The following is a 21,835-nucleotide window of genomic DNA, read 5'->3' on the forward strand; positions in this document are numbered from 1 at the left end:
AGGAAGACATAAATATAGTTTTCAGTTTTTCACACTCAAATAACTCAACAAGTAACACATTTCAGCCTTCATAGAAAGGCATCTCGAATCTATATAAATTTGCTGTCCCACTCATATGTATTAACTGCACACGAAAAGGTGATACCTAAATAACTTAATAAAAGAATGATATGATTCTCAACGGAAGAAATTTTGGCTTCTAGCATCATCACAATATGTATGTTGTAACTAACACCAAACACCAATAACGTATCTTCTTCTTATCTGTCCAAAACTAACTTACAATGGTTGTTGGTTGTTACATACATTTCACCAAGACTTGCGTTATCCTCTATAAGTCACCACACTTACTATTTCACAAAGCACACCATTCTATGAAAGTCTTTTGTGCACATGATATCTGCATTATAATTTTGGCTTATATATGTTTTTAAGTTATCATTTTTTCATTTTTTGGATTTTGTAAATTTATTTTTTTAATTTTAGTTTTTATAATTGGTTGTTTTTTCAATTGTGATCTTTGTTCATTTTAAATTATTTTAAATTTGTATTTTTTAAATTTTAATTCATTAAAAAATTTAAATTTTTTATTTATAGTTCCTATAAATTCACATGAACCAAAATTAAAAAAAATACAACTATAATTAATCTTATTATATTCTCCATAGGATTCTAATTTTTCAAATACATAGACTTGGCAGCTTTTAGTCTGTAGTATGTCTAATTTATTTACTCTCATAGAGCTCAACAGGCTTAACGGGCCAGAATACTTTGTAAAATTACTAATGTTATCATTTTATTTTTAAAATTGCAAATGAACACAAGTATTAAAAGCCTTATTGTAATAGAAACTTTTTCTTAAGTAGTACTATTGTTATTTCTACTTAGACTAACACAGTACCACGATTTTCAAAACATCTTGACAGCATAAAATAAAAAAATAAATAAATAAATAAATACATCTTGACATAATTTTTCTGATTTATATATCACTTTCGTTATAAACAGTTTGAAAACAGTACGAGGCCAAAAAATTGTCACCCTGAAATGTAGCATTATCGTCGGAGGTTATTTCAGAGGATAAAGACCCAGTCCTCTTGTAACAACAAGGAAAGAACTAGACACTGTCATTTGTCGTCAACCCCTCGAATCTCTCTCCCCACATTATCATCATCAATAATCACAATTTCACATCTTAATTGATAAACAAACCACAAAAAGGCAATTACAAATGTCTCGTGCTGCCAACTCAATCCTCTGCGTGCCAAACTGCACTCAAACACAAACACTCTCTCTCCCTCTTTTTGCGCCTCCCATTGAAAATAAATAAATTGAACCCACACCCTACTCCCCCCACTAAACACAACAAGTTCTTGCAATGACAAACCCAAAACCACTCATAGTCATAGTTTACATTCTCTTGTCACTACTAGCAACAACAACAACAACAACGTTGGTGTCGTGTCTGAACCAAGAAGGCTTATACCTCTACCAGCTGAAACTCTCCTTTGACGACCCAGACTCGAGGCTCTCCTCATGGAACTCGCGAGACGCCACTCCCTGCAACTGGTTCGGCGTAACCTGCGACGCCGTATCAAACACCACCGTAACGGAGTTGGACCTCTCCGACACCAACATCGGAGGCCCATTCCTCGCCAACATCCTCTGCCGTCTCCCCAACCTCGTTTCTGTTAATCTTTTCAACAACTCCATCAACGAAACCCTACCCCTCGAAATCTCCCTCTGCAAAAACCTCATTCACCTCGACCTTTCCCAGAATCTCCTCACTGGCCCACTCCCCAACACGCTCCCTCAACTTGTTAACCTCAAATACCTCGACCTCACCGGCAACAACTTCTCCGGCTCCATCCCTGATTCCTTCGGAACCTTCCAGAACCTCGAAGTCCTCTCCCTCGTTTCGAATCTTCTGGAAGGCACAATCCCAGCCTCCTTGGGTAATGTGAGTACTTTGAAGATGCTGAACTTAAGTTACAACCCCTTTTTCCCGGGTCGGATCCCGCCGGAGATTGGAAACCTAACCAACCTTGAAGTACTCTGGCTAACGCAATGCAACCTCGTCGGCGTCATCCCAGCCTCCCTGGGGAGGTTGGGAAGGCTCCAGGATCTGGACCTCGCGCTCAACGACCTCTACGGCTCCATCCCGAGTTCGCTCACTGAGTTAACCAGCTTGAGGCAGATCGAGCTGTACAACAACTCGCTCTCCGGGGAGCTTCCGAAGGGAATGGGGAACCTCTCTAACTTGAGGCTCATCGACGCGTCGATGAACCACTTGACCGGAAGTATTCCGGAGGAGCTCTGTTCACTTCCGTTGGAGAGTCTTAACCTTTACGAGAATCGCTTCGAGGGCGAGTTGCCGGCGAGCATTGCTAATTCGCCGAATTTGTATGAATTGAGGCTTTTCGGTAACCGGCTTACCGGAAGGTTACCGGAGAATCTCGGCAAAAACTCGCCTCTCCGGTGGCTTGATGTTTCCAGCAACCAGTTCTGGGGGCCCATTCCGGCGACGCTGTGTGACAAGGTAGTGCTAGAGGAGCTTCTGGTGATTTACAATCTTTTCTCCGGGGAGATTCCGTCGAGCCTCGGCACGTGCCTGAGCCTGACACGTGTGAGGCTCGGCTTCAACCGGCTCTCCGGGGAGGTTCCCGCGGGGATCTGGGGGCTGCCGCACGTGTATCTCCTCGAGCTTGTGGATAACTCGTTTTCCGGTTCCATTGCGAGGACCATTGCTGGTGCTGCGAACTTGTCGCTGTTGATTTTGTCGAAGAACAACTTCACTGGAACGATTCCCGATGAGGTTGGGTGGTTGGAGAATCTTGTTGAGTTTTCAGCTAGTGATAATAAATTCACTGGTTCTCTTCCTGATAGTATTGTGAATCTTGGGCAGCTCGGGATTCTTGATTTTCATAACAATAAGCTCTCTGGGGAGCTTCCTAAGGGGATTCGTTCGTGGAAGAAGCTCAACGATTTGAATTTGGCGAACAATGAGATTGGTGGGAGGATTCCTGATGAGATTGGGGGTTTGTCCGTGCTGAATTTTCTGGATCTTTCTAGAAACCGGTTTTCGGGGAAAGTGCCTCATGGGTTGCAGAATCTGAAGCTGAATCAGCTCAATTTGTCTTATAATCGGTTATCCGGTGAATTACCTCCTTTGTTGGCTAAGGATATGTACAAGTCTAGTTTTCTAGGGAATCCTGGGTTGTGTGGGGATTTGAAGGGGTTGTGTGATGGTAGAAGTGAGGAGAGGAGTGTGGGTTATGTTTGGCTGCTTCGAACGATTTTCGTTGTTGCCACTTTGGTTTTCCTTGTTGGTGTGGTTTGGTTTTACTTTAGGTACAAAAGTTTCCAGGATGCGAAGAGGGCGATCGATAAGTCAAAGTGGACATTGATGTCGTTTCATAAGCTGGGTTTTAGTGAAGATGAGATTTTGAATTGTCTTGATGAGGATAATGTGATTGGAAGTGGATCGTCTGGGAAGGTCTACAAGGTTGTGCTTAGCAGTGGGGAGTTTGTGGCTGTGAAGAAGATATGGGGAGGGGTTAGGAAGGAGGTGGAGAGTGGGGATGTTGAGAAGGGTGGTAGGGTTCAGGACAATGCTTTTGATGCTGAGGTTGAAACTTTGGGTAAAATCAGGCACAAGAATATTGTTAAGCTGTGGTGTTGCTGCACCACTAGGGATTGCAAGCTCTTGGTTTATGAATATATGCCTAATGGAAGTCTTGGTGATTTGCTTCATAGCAGTAAGGGAGGGTCGTTGGATTGGCCAACAAGGTACAAGATAGCTGTGGATGCTGCAGAAGGCCTCTCTTATCTGCATCATGACTGTGTTCCCGCAATTGTTCATAGAGATGTGAAATCTAACAATATTTTGTTGGATGGGGACTTCGGTGCGAGGGTGGCTGATTTTGGAGTAGCTAAGGCGGTTGAAACCACACCGATAGGAACTAAATCCATGTCCGTCATAGCTGGCTCTTGTGGCTATATTGCACCAGGTTAGTTAGCAGAAATTTCATGTTTTTCTTTTTTTTTTTTTTAATTTTCTCATGTTCATATGAATTTGAGATACATTTAGTGGAAATACTTCTGCATTTTTTGTTAACTCATAGTATATGGCTTGGCGGGTCATTAGAGTAATTTGATTGTTGGTCCATTACATGCTAGAACTTGAAGTGTGTGCATCTTATCCACCTTAGACCCTACAAATCACGATGGTAGTTTCCTGCATGGGCAACACTTTTTAATGTTTTTGTTGCTTAGTGACAAGTGGTTTGTTCTTGTTGGCATTATAGCTCATCTTTGTATTAGTACTAGTATTATAATATCATGATATAGATATAAGATACTACATGTTCTAGATACAGGTTGTCTGGCATCTTTTGATTTTTCTTTTGCAGTCAAAACATTTTTGTTTCTTTGGAGCCAAACTAACACGAACCTTTTCTCCTGCTGCAGAATATGCATACACTCTTAGAGTGAATGAGAAGAGCGACATATACAGTTTTGGGGTTGTCATACTCGAGTTGGTCACCGGAAAACACCCAGTGGACCCTGAATTTGGGGAGAAAGACTTGGTTAAGTGGGTGTGCACAACCTGGGACCAGAAAGGTGTGGACCATTTAATTGACTCAAGGCTTGATACTTGTTTCAAAGAAGAGATTTGCAAGGTCTTCAACATTGGACTCATGTGTACTAGTCCTCTTCCCATCAACCGGCCTTCAATGAGAAGAGTGGTGAAGATGTTGCAAGAGGTTAGCACAGAGGACCAAACCAAGCCTGCCAAGAAAGATAGCAAGTTATCCCCTTATTACTATGACGATGCCTCGGATCATGGAAGTGTTGTTTAATGAAGACTTGCAAGGGTTGGACTATTTGATGATCCTGAAAGGGGGAGTTCGAAGCTTTTCTTTTACTATAAGAGCCATCTTCCCTCCATGTTTTCCGCGCATGCTTTGCTTTACAAAGTTGACTAAAGAAAAGAGAATTAGAGTATAGGATTTTTTTCAGGGTGGAAAATAGAGGCTTGAGGAGTTGATGTTTTACCCTATAAAGTATGTCAATATCAAGAAGCTTCCCTACCAAAGTTAAATTGGTGTTCGCATTACAAACTTATATTCAGAAATCAAAAAAATGATTGTGGTTATTTCCATCGTTAAAAAGTTTACTTTTGGAGTAGATTTATTAGAAAGACTTTTTAGCTGACTCTGGCATGGGCCAGGGGAGTTTTAAAATTGCAATATCAATGAGACAATGACTTCCAAATTCTGTATTATATATATATTTTTTTAATAAAATTTTTAACCTTTTGTTTCTAGAAAGGAAAGGTGCTCTTGAACCTACGATTTATCTGAAATGGGGATCTGAGAAACCACATAAATACAGTCCTATAATTAGATAGAGGAAAATACTATCCTAGCTATGCTTCCCCTTTAACAGCTTCAAAATTCTATAAGCAGCACACTACAGTAATTTCAGTTCACTCATGTTAGGTGATATCCCTAAATGGGGAATCTATAGCCTGCCCATGCTTAAATGCTTATAATTTTCTAGATATTCCAGCTTAAATGTTTTGACTGTTCTCAGCTTGTGAATTTACTTCTCACGGTGCTCAAACAAGTGTCCTGGGTACAGCTATAAGATCTGAGTCAATGAGGTTGTTAGGCAAGCTTTTTCTCTGGGCCCCTCTCTTTAAATTGTTTGTTTCATCCATTTGGGCTCCCTTCTACTTTATTTATTAATGATTAATGGTGATGGGGTATTTATATATCCATTTGGAAAATGACTAAGAGTCTTTGGGTTAGATTTCAGTTGAACATAATTCACGTTTTTTTAATCTGAGTGTTATTAGTTCTCTATTTTGGGCAGTGGAATGTGCAAACAGATATTTGGTGCTTCTGGGTGTGTGTTGAGAAAAGCTACATTAAAGGTAACTTACGTTTCCACAGAAGTAACAAGGTAGTTATTTCTACTTTTGTTGCATTGGAATGCACTAACGTTCGATTGAAGGGTTTCAAATGGAAACCCAAATACATGATTTCTGTGAGAGAGCTTCGGTGTTGAACGTGATTTAAGTACAAATCAAACTGTGTTCGTATTGGCGTTTAGCATGCTGAACGCCAAAACTTCCTCTCAATAAAATTATGTTAAACGTGTATTGGAATGTGAGAAATGCATACCAAATACACACTGAAACGGCAATCCAAACAAACAAATGATAAGGTGTTGTGGTAGTGATTTTTTTGCTGCATATAGAAGTGGAATTGTGCATGTTCTTGCCAGTTCTTATTATATCTAGTGGTTATTTCTATGTGAAGCACTTTATTGTCTGGAGAAAGATAAACGAGATTGATAAAACATTGAACCTTTTAATCACTCCACTTTTTAAAGTTCTCTGTAGAGTAGCACAGCACCAACCAAGCAGTGTGACACTGTTATTATAACTGATTGTTGTGTTTCTTTGGCTGTGTTTTGCTTTGTCTGATGACTTGTAGCTACTACAATGCTCCGTAGTTCCTGCCAAATGCACCATAATTCACACAGCTTTTCATGGATCTTGTTTAATGACTCCAGAAACGTGCCAATCATGCATGTAGTTTTGAAAACCACTAGTGTAGTGAGAGCCAAATGCAAAGACAAATGCATGGGTCATAAATGCTGAGGATGTAGGACCATTCCGTGGCTAAGTGGCTCAGTCGTATACTATTGTCCATATTATTCGCAAACGTACCACTGCAAATTTTGTTCCCATGATCTTTTACCAATAATATTTACTGATCCATGGAATTCAAATTTTGTGTCCAATAGTTTGGTCATTCAAATAAAATGCTGTCACAACCACCATTATGTCTTTTTTTAACATATGGGGCCTCTATGTGGTTATGCTTTCACTCTCAATCTCATACGTGTATCACGTCCATATCAATTGTGAAACTTTCATTCCCTTTTTTGTTTTTATTTTTTTTAAGGGTTAGATGTAATTTTGTTCTTTTTATATTTTAAAATCTATAGTTTTTGTTCTTTGGTGTTAAAGTAGACATGTAATTTTTATATTTTTTAAAATCCACAAATTTAGTCTCTTTATTTTAAAAAAGACGTTCAGCCTTTCAGTTTTGTAAAATTCATAATTTTAATCCTTTCATCAAATTTAAAACATTAATCGATAAGAGATAAACATGATGTAATACAAATTTGGTAACAAAACATGAGATAATTTTTTAAATTCATATTATAGTCAACCTTAATATCTTAAAACGGCAACACTTTCAATTTAATAAAAAAAAAGATCAAAATTTTAGATTTTATAAAATTGAGGGACTAAATGTCATTATTTTAAAATAGGGATCATAATTACAGATTTTAAAAAATATGAGAACTAATTGTTTATATTTTAAAATAAAAAAATATTAAAATTATAGATTTTAAAAAATAAGAGGAACAAAATTATATTATAAACTTTTTTTTATTCTACTTTTATATATATATATATATATATATATATATATATATTTTATTTAATTCTCTTATTGCGGCGAATAGATCCATTCAACCTAGCATCCACAATATGTTGAGTTAGATTGTAAATTATGACTTGCTACTGAAATGAACCAGTCTATATTAATTAAATATTTTAACAACTTATGTTAACTAACTGGTTTGAATTCAGTTGAGTCACTTTAAGCCTCGGTGATCTCACGGAATTTGAAATGAACATGGATCACAAGTTGAGAATCTATATATGCTTCTTTAATGGTCTTTGTTTACCAAATAGAGCAAAGATAATAATCGGTTTGGAACTTTCAATTGAAAATAAACTATACAAAATTGAGCTGGAACTAACTTACCATTTTAACCAAATCAAGATCGATCGAGCTTGGTTGAGCTAACACTTAAGAGTTTAAAATTGGATTTGGTAATTAAAGTTGCGAACGTTCTTGTGAGATCGCGCTATTTTACAACCATTCAGGTTAATTTACAATTAGGAGCAAGGTGGTTAAATTTATATGTTTTATAATTGGAGTTGTTAACTTGTTACTTTGATTTCAATTGTGAATACTTCATTGATTGAGTGAATTGAGTCATTTTCAGTTGTTGGTTGACAATAGTTTTAATTTAGGTCATGGAAGAAGTTTAACTATTCAGTATTTTATTTTTTTGTTTGGTTAAGAAACGAACCACTTTACAGATATTTTACTCATCGTTAATGTTCCTTTATTCATTCAAATTGTGGTAAAGTAAAATATTAGTTAAATGACTTTATTATAGGATTAAATTTATTACCTGTCCTAAATGGAGATTTGATAATCTAGATTCAGCTTGGTGAGTTGGTTCGATTTATATATGCCCAAAAAGAAGATAAAAATAAAGGTATATATACATTGTATCCACGTTGGAATACCTCAAATCTACATATTTGTTAAACAAGCAAAAATTTAAACAGGAATTACCATAATTCGATTTATAGAAGTTATGCTACTAGTTGCATAAACAAATTTCTTTTGGTGCGAATGCTACTAGTTACGTAGATAGTTACATTCAAACAGCATAAAAACAATTTGTTTATGCTCTGAATGAGCAATATCGCTCACTATAAAGTTTGGATATAAAAAAATTCAGCGTTGAGATTGACGTACAAATTTAGAAGTAGACCTCTAATATGCATGCGACATAATAATCCTTGAAAACTCTGTTTTAAAAGCACACACACACACAAAAAAAAACATGCCTCCACCAAATGCTGTTATCAGAGCCTTGCTTATCTTAATACAAAAATAACTAGGATAATGGTCATCAATAATATTTTTGAAGAGAAACTCAAGATTTTTTAGATTTTAATAGCATTAATTAGTGGGCCTGCTAAGACATAAGAACGGATTAGGCCCATGAAGATTTTGAGCAGTCAATGGGCCTCAATGTGGGCTCAGCCTATTTTCTCTTACATCCTTGTAGTCTCCATTACTACATTGAAACAAGACCAGGAAATACTTTTTAAGCTGTAGCACAATAGCCATATACTTTTTTAGGCTTGAACGAGGGAGTTGTTATTCGCTCCATTGTAATTGCTTTTGACTCTAAGGGGCTCACAGTTTTTTTATTTTTTTATTTATTTCAAGAATGTGTTTCCCATCGAATCATGATTTTGTTAAAATATATAAAGAAATCATAATTTTATTGTATAACCAAATCTGCACCTCTCTTATTACAATAAAATCCTAATTTCATAATTTTATTGTATATTTTTTTTATTGTTCTAGATATGACAACCCATTTACAATTTTGTGTTTTTTTTTTTTTGCAACCACCTTATTATTACGAAATTTTAATTCTATTGTTATTTTTTTCACATTACAATGAAATCATAATTTCGTTATAATTTTTTTAAATAAAAAGTTAAACAATGGAATCAATGTATTTTTTGTGTTTTTTTTCCTTGTTTTCTTAATTAGATATTTTTTATTTTTCTTCTTCAAACACGTATTTCATATTTATGTAATTAGGAAAATAGTTTTCCTTTCATTCATCTCTAATTACCCTTTCCATCATTTAATTAAATTTTAATAATATTTTGTAAAAGAAATTATCATCAAGAACTAAAAAAATAATTGTCATAAAATTTAAATAATTTATTATAATTCAAAGTATAATTTATATATTTAAATATATTTTAATTATTATAAATTTTAATTATATAAAATAAATATTTATCATGTAAAATAAAACAATAATTGGTATTATTTTTTGTTTCAGCTATGCATTTAAAGGTGTTTGAACTAAAGAAAAATAATTGGACTAAAACTAAAGGTTTTAAGGTATAGGTCAACTCCTTATATGGGAAGAGATGGTGATATCCGAATAATAACAAGCTACCAACCATGTGACTACTTTAGCATTTTTGTAGGACCGATATTGCCAATACTATAGACGTGCCACAAGATCACTTGAAAGAAATATGGTAAGTGTTACCAATGGTAACATACTTTTTAATATTCTATTTTTATACACCTTTTTTTATTGTCTGATATTTATGTAGATTTCATTAAATATGTGTATTTTGTTCCCATTTCAAGAGTTCCATTCCAAACTAAAGAAACTTGTATGAACTTCAATTTAAATGAAAAACTATTTAAAAAAAAAGTGTTAGAAAATGTACAGTAGTATTTCTAAAATAATTCTTCAGCTTTGTTTTTTTTTTTAGTGATTTTGCGTTTTGTCTACTTTTTGTTCACCTTGCTCTGTAGTGTTCTACTAGTTTTTTCTTCCATGCTAGTTCTGTTAAATAGGTATTGATTGGATTTTCTTAATTTTTTTCTTAAAATATATACAATATAGTTTTTGTTAACATTTTATTGAAATTCATTTTTTTCCTTTCCATTAGTATTTGTCTTATTCTATATATTTTTTTTTCTCTTTTCTCTCTTATTTGTAAAAAACACTTATATTAATGTGAATAAGAAGAATAAAACTGCTTGCGTGTTGTAGTGAAATGCTTTGTAACTGACGAGACAGGGAACTTTCAGGATAGAAAATAAAGGTGATTATATCCTCTCATCCCACTCTTGGTGCAAACAAATAGGAATAGAGAATGAATCATTTAATAAACCTTAAGCTTAATTGGATTACTTTGAATGATCACATCCTTTTACTGAATTTCTGGAATCATAATCGATCAGAAATCCCACATTATGCTGCTAGAACCTGGAAAAACATTATCTTGACGTGAAAACTGATAAAGTGTACTTGGATAGATACTAAAATCGATTCTGTCTATTAAAAAGTTGGAAGTATATTTTCAATGTAAACTTGGAGTTGGAATTGATTATCTGAAAATTGAGTGTGTTTTTTTTAACAGCATTAATAAAATTAATTTTAGACAAAATTGATTTTGAAATAATATAATTTATGTTTAAATGTTTTTATTATAAAAATAAATTAAGACTTCTCAGCTTAAAATTATTTTAATTGAACGCAAAAGTTAATTATTTTAATTCAAAAATAATTTTAGACTGAAAATTCATTTTTTAACTTAAAAACAAACTCAGACTGAATCTAATTCAATCAGTACTTCAGAAATATTATTTATTAACAAGATACTCACATTCACAATATTCAAACCTACGATCATATGACATATAAGTCTTATCCTTAAAATATTCACATGTCATGTCATTTTAAAGTATCCTTTGAGTAATTAAAACAGAGTGGCTGAGCAGCCAACGATAAACTGCCACAGCTAAATTCAATTATAAACTTCTCAACTTTCTCACCAATCCACCCTTTTTGTCAAACAAATCCACTCTATTCTCTTTCAACCTTCACAACAACGGTTTGATCCCTCACCTACTTTGAATCACATATATTATAAGCTAGTTTCCACACTTCTCTTTGACAAAAACCATCCAATCTCTTCCCTTTTTCCACCTTCTTCCTTTACCTCTATTACCTTCTTTAGTACTATTCAATAAGCCCAACATCACAAGCAAAAGAAATTGAATCAATTGTGCAACATTTTGCATCATCCAATTTTTTTTTTTTTTTTTTAAAAAGGTCTCAAATAATGAACCATGACACGTACATTGCTTATGATGTGGTCATGGTTGCTCTATCCATATCCTTCTTTGTTCTTGCTGTTGTTCTCTACCTTGTGTGTAAGAAGAAACCGGTTAACGTTGAATCCGAAGAAACACTTGCATTGAAGCATTGTGTTCGTGCATACTCATTGATGGACATTGATGCTGCCACTGATGGCTTCGACCATAGCAGAATTGTGGGGAAGGGTCGCGTAGGAACCGTGTATGCCGCGGTGCAAGAGAATGGAGAACTTGTGGCTGTGAAAAGGATTCATTCTGTGCTTGTGTTGAGCAATGCAGGATTTGGATTCTCATCAGTGTTGAAATGGCTCTCTTCAGCTCACCACCCCAACATAGTTCCCATCATAGGATTCTCGGAGGCACCTGGTGAGAGGATCATAGTGATGGAGTTTGGGCGCATGGTGAGTTTGGACTTCTATTTGCACCAAAATGTTAATGGGGCATCACTCTTGGATTGGAACAAGAGGATCAGAATTGTGGCTGGAGCAGCTAGAGGGATTCAGTACCTGCATGAAGTGGCAACACCAAACATTGTACATGGGTGTGTCAAGTCCTCAAATGTTTTAATTGATGTCAACTTTTGTACTAGGATTTGTGATTATGGACTCAACTTCTTGGCACCCCGAGAAAAGAGAGGGCTAGTAGGGAATGTGGATGATGAGTATTGGAATGAAGAAGGGGGTGGTGCTAGCAAGGAAAGTGACGTTTATGGGTTGGGGGTGGTCATGCTTGAGCTATTAAGTGGTAGAGGGTGTGAGGAAGGATTGATAGCAAAATGGGCAATGCCTTTGATCAAGGAAATGAGTTTTGGTGAACTTTTGGATGCTAGGTTGGTGATTCCTTCTGACATGAAGCCTCTTGTTAGGTTAGCTAAAGTTGCTTTAGCTTGTGTTGGTAATTCAAGGAAGTGTAGGCCTTCCATTGCTCAAGTGACAACTATTTTGAACAATATAGAGATGGAAGTGTGCATATGATCGGAGAAATTATCTGGTCATTTTGGATGATTTCTATCAATTTTCACATGACACATTTAAGTGTTGTTAATTTTTAAAACTTGAGAATATATCAAGTAAAAATGATTCGAGATCAACACCATAGATACGTGCTGATTCTACTTAATAATTTCTCTAGTTGGTTATGTACGTGAGTGTCGGAGTCACTAACTATGAAGTTCAATACTCAATTTGATAGGAGCAATTGCCTTCAATTTTGGACAATTCGGACAAGACCCGTTACCCAAATGAGAAAAAAGTCGGAATGCACTTCTGATCTGTAAAATATTTCTTATAAGCTTACAAGTTTTACTCGCACGGGATGTTTTGCCTATAAATGAGGGACTTTGTACCCAAGCTGTGATAGGTTGAGAAATCTCAAAATCATGTTATAGGAACGTTGAAATAGGTTGGGAGGTGCCTTCATTATGTAGGGCAGTTTTTCTGTCAATTTATGGTTCCCTTTGGTGTGGGGATCCTTTTGTTGACGAAAGGGAAAGGGACCCTTCATTTTTTGTTTTATTTTTTCTGGTCTCTGTTTCAATCAGCCTTTTATTTTAATTTGTGTTATAGGTCTTTTCTTTTTCAGCCTGTGATTATTCAAAACATGTGCCATAATAAGTACTGTAAAGGACGCAGATTTGACATTCATATGATGGGGACTATGCGTATACGTAGTTGCTAATAGTTGTGTTGAACACATTCACATTTGATCATATTGCATATATTGCATACTTCTAATTAATATTTTTCCTGTTTATCTTGCCAGTAATGGCAAACACACTTCAATACTTTATTTTGAACTAAAAGTAAAAACTTATTTTCTTTGTTAAAATAACTTTAAATAATAGGTAATTTTGTCTTTTAATTCTTAAATATTTTGACTTTTTTTAGTTACTTCAACTACATTTTCTCTCCCTTTTTTTTTCTCTAATGCATGAATTTTTTTTTTATCTTATAGGAAGAATTTCACAACCATTCTACTCCATTTTCTTAATTATATTCTCGTGGGAAACATAGCTGTATAAACAACAAAAATGTATCTAAACTAAACTGCATAACATATCTTTCTTTTATAATATTGAGAGTTTGTATGATAGCTCCATTAATGTTGGGAATTTTAATACTGTTAATTTTTTAAACAATAATTATTAGGTCACATTGTCATGCCATTATTTCGATATTTAGTAATAAATTTATTTTATATTTTAATCTAGTCCTTGTATAATAAAAATATTATTTCATTTCAAATGAATTTTTTAACTTTCATACGTACCTCTTTCTAGATCTTTCCATTTGAAATCTTTTAGACGAAGATTGAAATTTTCAAAACAAACAATATCAAATTATCTTTTTTTTCCTCTCAAAATCCGAAAACGTTGTTGTGACTATGTCGAAACCCCCAAACACCATCTTGATTGTGTCAAAATCCCAAATATCATCTTGATTGTGACAATTTTTAACTCGTTTTGGTTGTCAAAAATCATGAATGAATCTGTGAAAACTTCTACTTTTAGAGATGAAATGTGAAATTATGTCAAAAATTAAATAAAACATAATTACATTCAATCAATTGGTATTTGATAGGTTATTGTTGTAGCAAAGAATTCAAGAGAGAGATTGATAACTCTCATATAGAGTATTAGATGAAAAAAAAATCATTAGTTAATGAGCTATTAATTCTAAGCCATCTTAGGGCAATGATCCAAGTAAAAGGGCTTTTTGATATTTTGGGATTTTGGAAAAAAGAGAACCAAGAGAGGATTTGTTATTTTTGCAGAAGTTTGATTACGTACAATTTTAAAGTTTATTTTAATAATCATTTTAATTAAATAGGGACTAAAATGCAATTTATAATAAAATTATTGCTAAATATCAAAATAACTTGATAATATAACTTAATAACTATTGGTTAAAAAATCAATAATATTAAAACCCTCAAAATTAGTAAGGTATCATAGAAACTCTCATATAATATTTGATATCAGGAGTGTGATTTCACAATGCATGAAAACTTGTTTTCGTTGTGAATTGCGATGTCACATTTCCTAATGACACAACAAAAATACATTTTTATTATAAATTATTCACAACATAAATATGTTTTAGTTAAGAGTATATTTGTATAAAAAAAAATAAAGAAAATTTATGATGTGAACTTAATAGAGCCCCAAACAGAATTGCTCTGCCTCCCGAGACCCTAAAATAGGGAGGCCCAACATCTTGTGTGGACTTAATTCACTGCCCTGAACATATTGAAATCAGACCCAAGAAAATCGAAAACATGCATGGGAAAGTTCCTATTCATTTTATGTTCAATCACAATATTTTTGCTACCAATAATTTATTAAAAAATTTATTTGTAATTCAATTTTTTTAGCTATTTTTTCCGATATTGTGGAAATTTTTAGCTATTTCAATAATATGATTCACAAATAATTGAATAATTTTAATTTAGATTAACTAGAAAAAGTTAAACTTAAATCTTTCATCAATTATATCATTTTTTAAATTCAAACTTTCATATTATAAAGTAAAGTGAAAAAATATATACAATATAGCGTTGTAAAACAGTTTAAATAAACACTGTGAGAGTAAGCATGATTTATCCTTAGATTAAAAAATATATATAATTGCTAGCCAAGTGAGCAAAAGAAAATTTGTCTTCACACAAATTATTTAAAGAAGTGGTTGGAAATATACACCTGATTTATAGCACATATAACCATTGATGTGAGACGTGATAGGTGTTATAGAGTGGTTAATATAAAATGTTTCAACAACTAAAAATGAAATGCAAGGGTCCTTCCTATCTATAAATTTCAACATAATAGCCAAATTCTATCATGTAGATACATTTATACAAATTATATATTCTTCTACCATCTGTCTTTATTTGCATGTCGAAAATAATTCATATTAAGTCCTCTTCTATTCGAATCTTGCATTGAGATGTATCATCACCTAATACTTAGCAATTTTTAGTACTTCCACTTTGAGTTATTCAATCTTTAATTTCAGTGCTTTACTCAAAATTTTAACTATTTAGAGAAAACAGTCCAATTTGAGTTCAACTTTCAATTCACAATATTTCATCTGTAAGAATTAAACTCGAGTACCAAAATGTTTACAAACTTATGCACATTATTCAACAATTGGATCTCTGGTCTTAATATAAATTCAAATTGAGTTCAAATTTCAATTCACAATGAGGTCTTAATATGAGGAACCGAATTTACTCACCGAATGTTATCTCTAACTCAAATGGTCCATGAGTAAGCTCATGTTTGGGTAACAGCTGGAATTGCTGCACCGTTCATTCCAAGGCAAACCAATGGACTAACAAAAAAAAAAAATAACAGTTTCGATCCGTTCGCAAACATAATTATGAAGACACTTGAATGTTACTCAAACATATCTTAAGTTTATAATTTTTTTAACTAAGAATATAGTTTTTAAAAAAATTGAAATATTTTTTCATATAGGTAAATGAGTTAATTTTTAGTTGTTGACCAAATCCACAATTAAGAGAACCATATTTTGTTTAGTTTAAACCCACACAAACTGCAGCCATGCACCTATCTCTAAATACAAAGTTACCAATTGACAAATTACTCAATAGTCATTTTTGAAGCAAAAGTCTTGCATTCACACTCAATAATTGAGTTTTCGTTGTCTTTTTATGAATTTGGTTGCCTGTATGCTAATGACCACACGGTCCAATTGATTTTCCCTCTTCGGAAATGACCCACAATGAAAGCGAATTTCTTGTCGGCTCTTAACATATATATATATATGGAAAAGGTTGATGATCTTAATCAATAATAAGTTGTTGATGCAAAATGATATTAAATTTGATATTTTTAAAATAATCTTAAATTTAAGTTCTGTAAATGAAAAAAATTATAATTAAGAGATGAAAATTTCACTAAAATCGATAATATAATAAAAAAAAGTTAATCTTAAAATTAACTTTCTCTTAATTATTAAGGGTAGGAACGAATCTCTAAAGAAAAAATTATTGAAATTTTTATGATGATAGGATAGGAAAACCGAAGCATGGGCTGTCGATGGAGCAATGAGTGATGACGTTTTAAATTGTAATTACAGCTATAGCATATAAGTTGTTAGTGGATAATTTTTTTTTCATATATGTATATGATGAATTTTATGGTGTACCATTGCTTCATGTGGTCTTTCATGCACCATTTAAAATAGCCATTAGATTAATCATCTCTACTGCATCTTGTTATCATGAAATCTCCACATACACGTGATTATAACTCTTCCTTCGTCGGTGCCAGTTTCCGTCGTGTGATGCTGTTGGAAGCGATTTTCGATAGTGACACCATCGACATCAACCTCAAATCCTCCACCCTCCGTTGCTCACCCCTTCACCCTCGCCGGAAAATTCTTCTTCACCCTCGTTGTGGCAAAACCATGCACCCTTGCACAAAAAGAAAAAACTAACTAACTACGAATCAGAGAACAACACCCACATAGCAAAATAACAACCCAAATTATTTAATTTAATTTTAACCACATTCTTTATTGCCAAAAATTTGAAATACAACAATCATTCGCCATGGCCGCGGCCGATGATGGCACTAGCGAAGGGAGAAGAATGGGAGAAGGAAAGAGAGGGAAGGAACAAAGCATATGGTGCGGAGGGTGCACTGTAAAAATGTGAGAGTAAGATTAATCCGAGGGTTGAAAATTGTGGAACTTGATAAACCACATGAAAGGCTAAATTATATAGCCTGTTTCCTGGCTAAGTTTTCTTATCGAACTTGGTCATACTCCGAACTCATAGTTACTTGCAATAGCTTAAGCACTTAATAAATTATAATGGCTAAATTAGTAGATTAAGTTATTAAATAATAATCTTCAAATTAACCTTGTAACTTTAACGCTTACACACAATCAACTAATTACTCTACTAATCAAATAACAGGAAACAAATGATTGGTTTTTGATTTTAGGTTTTAATTAAAGCTAAAGAGAAACAAATTAATGCAAATACTTGGTTAAAAGAAAATTCAATAAGCAAAGACATGTAGGTATCAAATTCCTTTCAATTAATTATCCTGTAGTGTAATCTTATTTTCTCTTAAATATTAGTCTCTCCTAATAATGTAATTGACATTTAATGTCTCTAATTTAATTAATTTATCCACTTTTTTTGGCAGGAAAAACCCTTTGTTGCTAATTATGATCCTTAATTTCTTAAGCGTGCGCAATTAGAAGCAGGCATTATGTTCAAGAAATTACAAGGGAATGCATATATTCAAACCCAATTCCTAGGCACAAGAAATATATAGTTTTAGACTAGAACAATTAAAATTGCGATTCAAATTACAAATCAATCACAAAGAAAGTCAATCAGTGGACGTAGTAAGCACAAATTTAATAACTCTAATCACTTAAAAAATGTTCAAAATTTAAAAAGGAAATTAAGTACAGATTCAAACAGAGAGAATCATCCTAACATTATCCTAAAGAAATTAGAAACTCGTGGAGATAAAAGGGAAAAGAGAAGAAGATAAAGATGAAAAGAAGACCATGAATCTTCTTCAAGAACCGTTTCTGATTTCTTCAATCTTTAATGGTGGATAAAGAATAAAGATTAAATGATTAAAGATTAGAAATCCTAACAAGTGCTATAAGAGTAAGTTTTTATTGTTTTGTTATTAGGATTAGTTTTTTATTTGTTTGAAACTGGACAAAGTTTCCTGAATGATTTCATTTATGGTTGTTATTTTTTTTCTTCACTTTTTTATTTATTTGGAAACGCTTCGATGTTTTGTACGAATGTCTTTAGTACATCTGTAATTTAACTATGGATCAAGATAACATGAATTAAAAAATAATGAAGATAAAAGGTTAATAAAATATTAAATCTTTTACGGCTTTTAATTGTACGATTCAATCTTTCTTAGAAACATTTGATTACATCGATCATGTGGTATATTACGCATTATATATGAAATCCGTGAATTTTGTATTTTTTAGAATTTATGATTCGGTGAATAGGCTTATGGTTCATAGCCATTTGATTTTGATTCAAATTAAGTTTTTTTTTTTTCACCAGCACACAATTGAGTTACAATTTCATTATAATGATTTTTTTAAGTAATAATGTTATATAAAATATATTGATAATTCTTATTTTATTGTATTATAAATCTTTGAATTTTTTTGGAATCATGAAAATTTATTTTGAATATGGTGAATTTTTTATACTGTGTCCCGTAAATTAAGTTACTTAAGATAAAGATTTTTTACTTCGATTTCTTTTTTCTATGATTCCAGTATTGAGAAATTGACGGAAACATATTGTGGTATATCGTATTAATTTTTGACAATGTTATTTGAGATTACGCCAATAATTCGTGGGTTAAATTGAAAATAAATTTAGATAATTTTCTCATGTAAGGACTATCAGGTGATTATCTAATTGTTAACCGGTGATATAGATATATAATATTTTGGGTTTTGCATATATTTGTAAAAATTGTGTAAATTTAAGATTTTTCATTTTGATTAAATTGTCTATTGGTTTGGATTAATTGAAATAACATGTTGTCAAAATAACTTCTGTTATGTAGGTTAATTTGATTGAATTTACATATATGTTGTTTGTAATTATCATGTAAATTATGCTTAATCTAAAGCAAGACATAATTTGGCTAGATAATTGCATGCATGCGATGATTAATGTGTAGTGATTACAAATATTGATTTCCATGTGAATAATGGAATATTTAAAGGTGATCATTATTTGGCAGAAGTTATCATCGGATTAATTTTTCATGTGAATTATGGAGTATCCAAAGACAATCGTTGTTTAATAAGACTTATCACCAATGTTTGATCATTACGCTGAGAGTATCACTTAGAGTTAGTCATTTCAATCCAAAGATTGAGGATTAATGATGCACTAGATATCTTGTTTGAGTCATTAAATTTATCATAAAGATTAATATGCATTGTATTTTTATTTTTCTCTCTTTAGTTGTTGCTGCTACCACTCCTTATTTTGCTACTCAAATCTTGGAATCCTAAAGTTGCATGGTACAAACTTTAAAGTTTGAAAGGAGTTGCTAGAAAATTTTCTCAATTGCATGGAATTGTAGGATTCAACTCATTCTAACTGGAAAATTATAATGGTTTTTATTTATTATGACTTTAGATCAAACCAAATCATTTTTTTAGAATAAGAAAATGAAGAGAGTTGGGGATACTACATAAAATTCTTCTCAAATGGACAGGAAACAAAATAACAAGACGAGAAATTTACTTGTTACTTTTACAAAAAAAAAAAGGTGGGACATATGAAGTAAAAGTGTCCCAAACACATTGTTTGGTGTACAAAGAACGATAAATTTCTCATTTTTTTGTTTGTTCTAAAGTTAATATAATTTCCATATCCAAAGCCATTTGATGGATAGATTTTGGTGTTATTACTCACATAAGTATGTTTTTGCAAGGTTGTCTGTAGAGTCATTTGCCAAGTGATATTGAAAGAATCATCTATATGTAGCAATGACAATAAAGTTGTACTTGAAATTATAGGAACTTTTAGGTTATTTTTATAGACTTATTATTTGGATTTGGTTGAGACATATGTTGCACTTAGACGAAATTCAATTTTCTATTTCTATTTTTCACAAATTCGATTATTACTGTTCATTTAGAAATAATAAAGTTAATCTCTCTTATGATTCAAATGTTCTTGGTTAGAGGTCTTTAATTGATATTGAACGTTCCTATTGCAAACAGATTCATGTGGTACGAAATATAAATTAAAGGAGAATTCCACTACTTTATTATGTCATAAAATATTTAGGCCATATCTCTACACAGAGAATTCAAAAGCTTATGCCAATGGAAATTCTTGACTCTTAGAGTTATTAGACTTTTAAGTCTGTATTGAGTGTATTAAGAAAAAAAAACAAACAAACAAAAGGAATTTAGGTGCCTTAGAAATAATTCATACAAATATTTGTGTTCCCTTACCCATGAATTTATGGAATGAACAAATGTATTTTATCATGTTCATAAACGATTACTCTTTATTTAATTCATAAGAAGTCTTAATCTCTAGACATTTTTTTAAGCCTTTCAAAGTTGAAGTTGAACTTCAACTACAGGAAAAAAATTAAGATTATCAAATCTAACTAATAATGGTGGTAAATACTATGATATATATGACAAATAAGGTGAGCAATGTCTAGAGCCCTTCAAGGTTTTTCTTCAATAAGTGTGAAATTATTTTGTAATATACAATATTGGGCAAACCTAACATAAACAAAGTTGCAAAATGACAAATTTGGACTCTTAAGGATATAATAAGGAATATGATTCTTCTTTACTAGAGTCACTTTGGAGAAATACATTAAGGTTGTAGTTTATATCCTCTACAAGATACCAAGTAAAGTAGTCGCTAACGACCCTTATAGTTGTGGACTAGGAAAAGCCTAGCATCAAGCACATTAACATTTGGGGATGTCCAGCTACAGAAAGGCCTTATAGACTGCATGAAGGTAAGTTAGGCTTAAAGACAATTTGGTTGCTACTTTGTTAGTTACATTGAACGCTCTTATGAATATAAGTTTTATAGTCCCACTACTAGATTCTTTTTTGAGACGGGAATACAAGATTTTTTAAGGAAGTTGAGTTTGGAGGAAAAGGAAACAAAAAGTGTTTTCGTTAAAGAATAACTTGTTATTCACAATGTATAAATCTTTGTACTTACTATTGTTCAAAAAACAGATCTGGTAATTAATAACGATACTATTACTAGCATTATTCAAGGACAAGACAACACTAAGATTTCCCTTCAAGAATTACTTATAGTTCAAACTCAATAGTCTCATGAAATATCATTAAGAAGATCTACCACATAAAGGAGAAATGCAAATTCCAATGATTATGGTGTACTTCTTCAAGAACACATGACATTGGGTTGACTGAGGAAGATCTAATTAACTTTAGTCAAGTCGTGCAATGTTCTAAGTCTCAAAAGTGAATTATTGATTCCATGAATGATAAGGTAAAATAGATGATTGACAATGACATTTGGAATATTGTTAAATTGCCTGAAGGTGTGAAACCCAGAGGTTGTAAATGGATATTTATAACAAAAAATTATTTAAATGGCAATGTTGAGATATATAAAGTTTGTCTTGTTGCCAAAGACTTTTCTCAAAAGGAAGACATCAATTATAAATAGACTTTCTT

The 21,835-nt window shown here is 32.6% G+C and overlaps 2 protein-coding genes across 2 annotated transcripts; both read left to right on the plus strand.

The window, feature by feature from the left end:
- Nucleotides 1–1,092: 1,092 nt before the first annotated feature.
- LOC100819887 (receptor-like protein kinase HSL1) lies at nucleotides 1,093–5,333 on the plus strand. The gene is made up of 2 exons (XM_003528419.5): nucleotides 1,093–4,010; nucleotides 4,471–5,333. Exons 1-2 carry the CDS (start codon nucleotides 1,379–1,381, stop codon nucleotides 4,860–4,862), a joined length of 3,024 nt encoding a protein of 1,007 aa, XP_003528467.1. The 5' UTR covers nucleotides 1,093–1,378; the 3' UTR covers nucleotides 4,863–5,333.
- A 5,728-nt stretch (nucleotides 5,334–11,061) lies between these two features.
- Nucleotides 11,062–13,658, plus strand: LOC100795393 (serine/threonine-protein kinase-like protein ACR4). The gene has a single exon (XM_003529303.5). The coding sequence runs from the start codon at nucleotides 11,567–11,569 to the stop codon at nucleotides 12,572–12,574; it is 1,008 nt and encodes a 335-aa protein (XP_003529351.1). The 5' UTR covers nucleotides 11,062–11,566; the 3' UTR covers nucleotides 12,575–13,658.
- The last annotated feature ends 8,177 nt before the right edge of the window (nucleotides 13,659–21,835 follow it).

Source organism: Glycine max, chromosome 7, assembly GCF_000004515.6.
Source record: "Glycine max cultivar Williams 82 chromosome 7, Glycine_max_v4.0, whole genome shotgun sequence".
In the NCBI taxonomy this organism is placed as follows: Eukaryota; Viridiplantae; Streptophyta; class Magnoliopsida; order Fabales; family Fabaceae; genus Glycine; species Glycine max.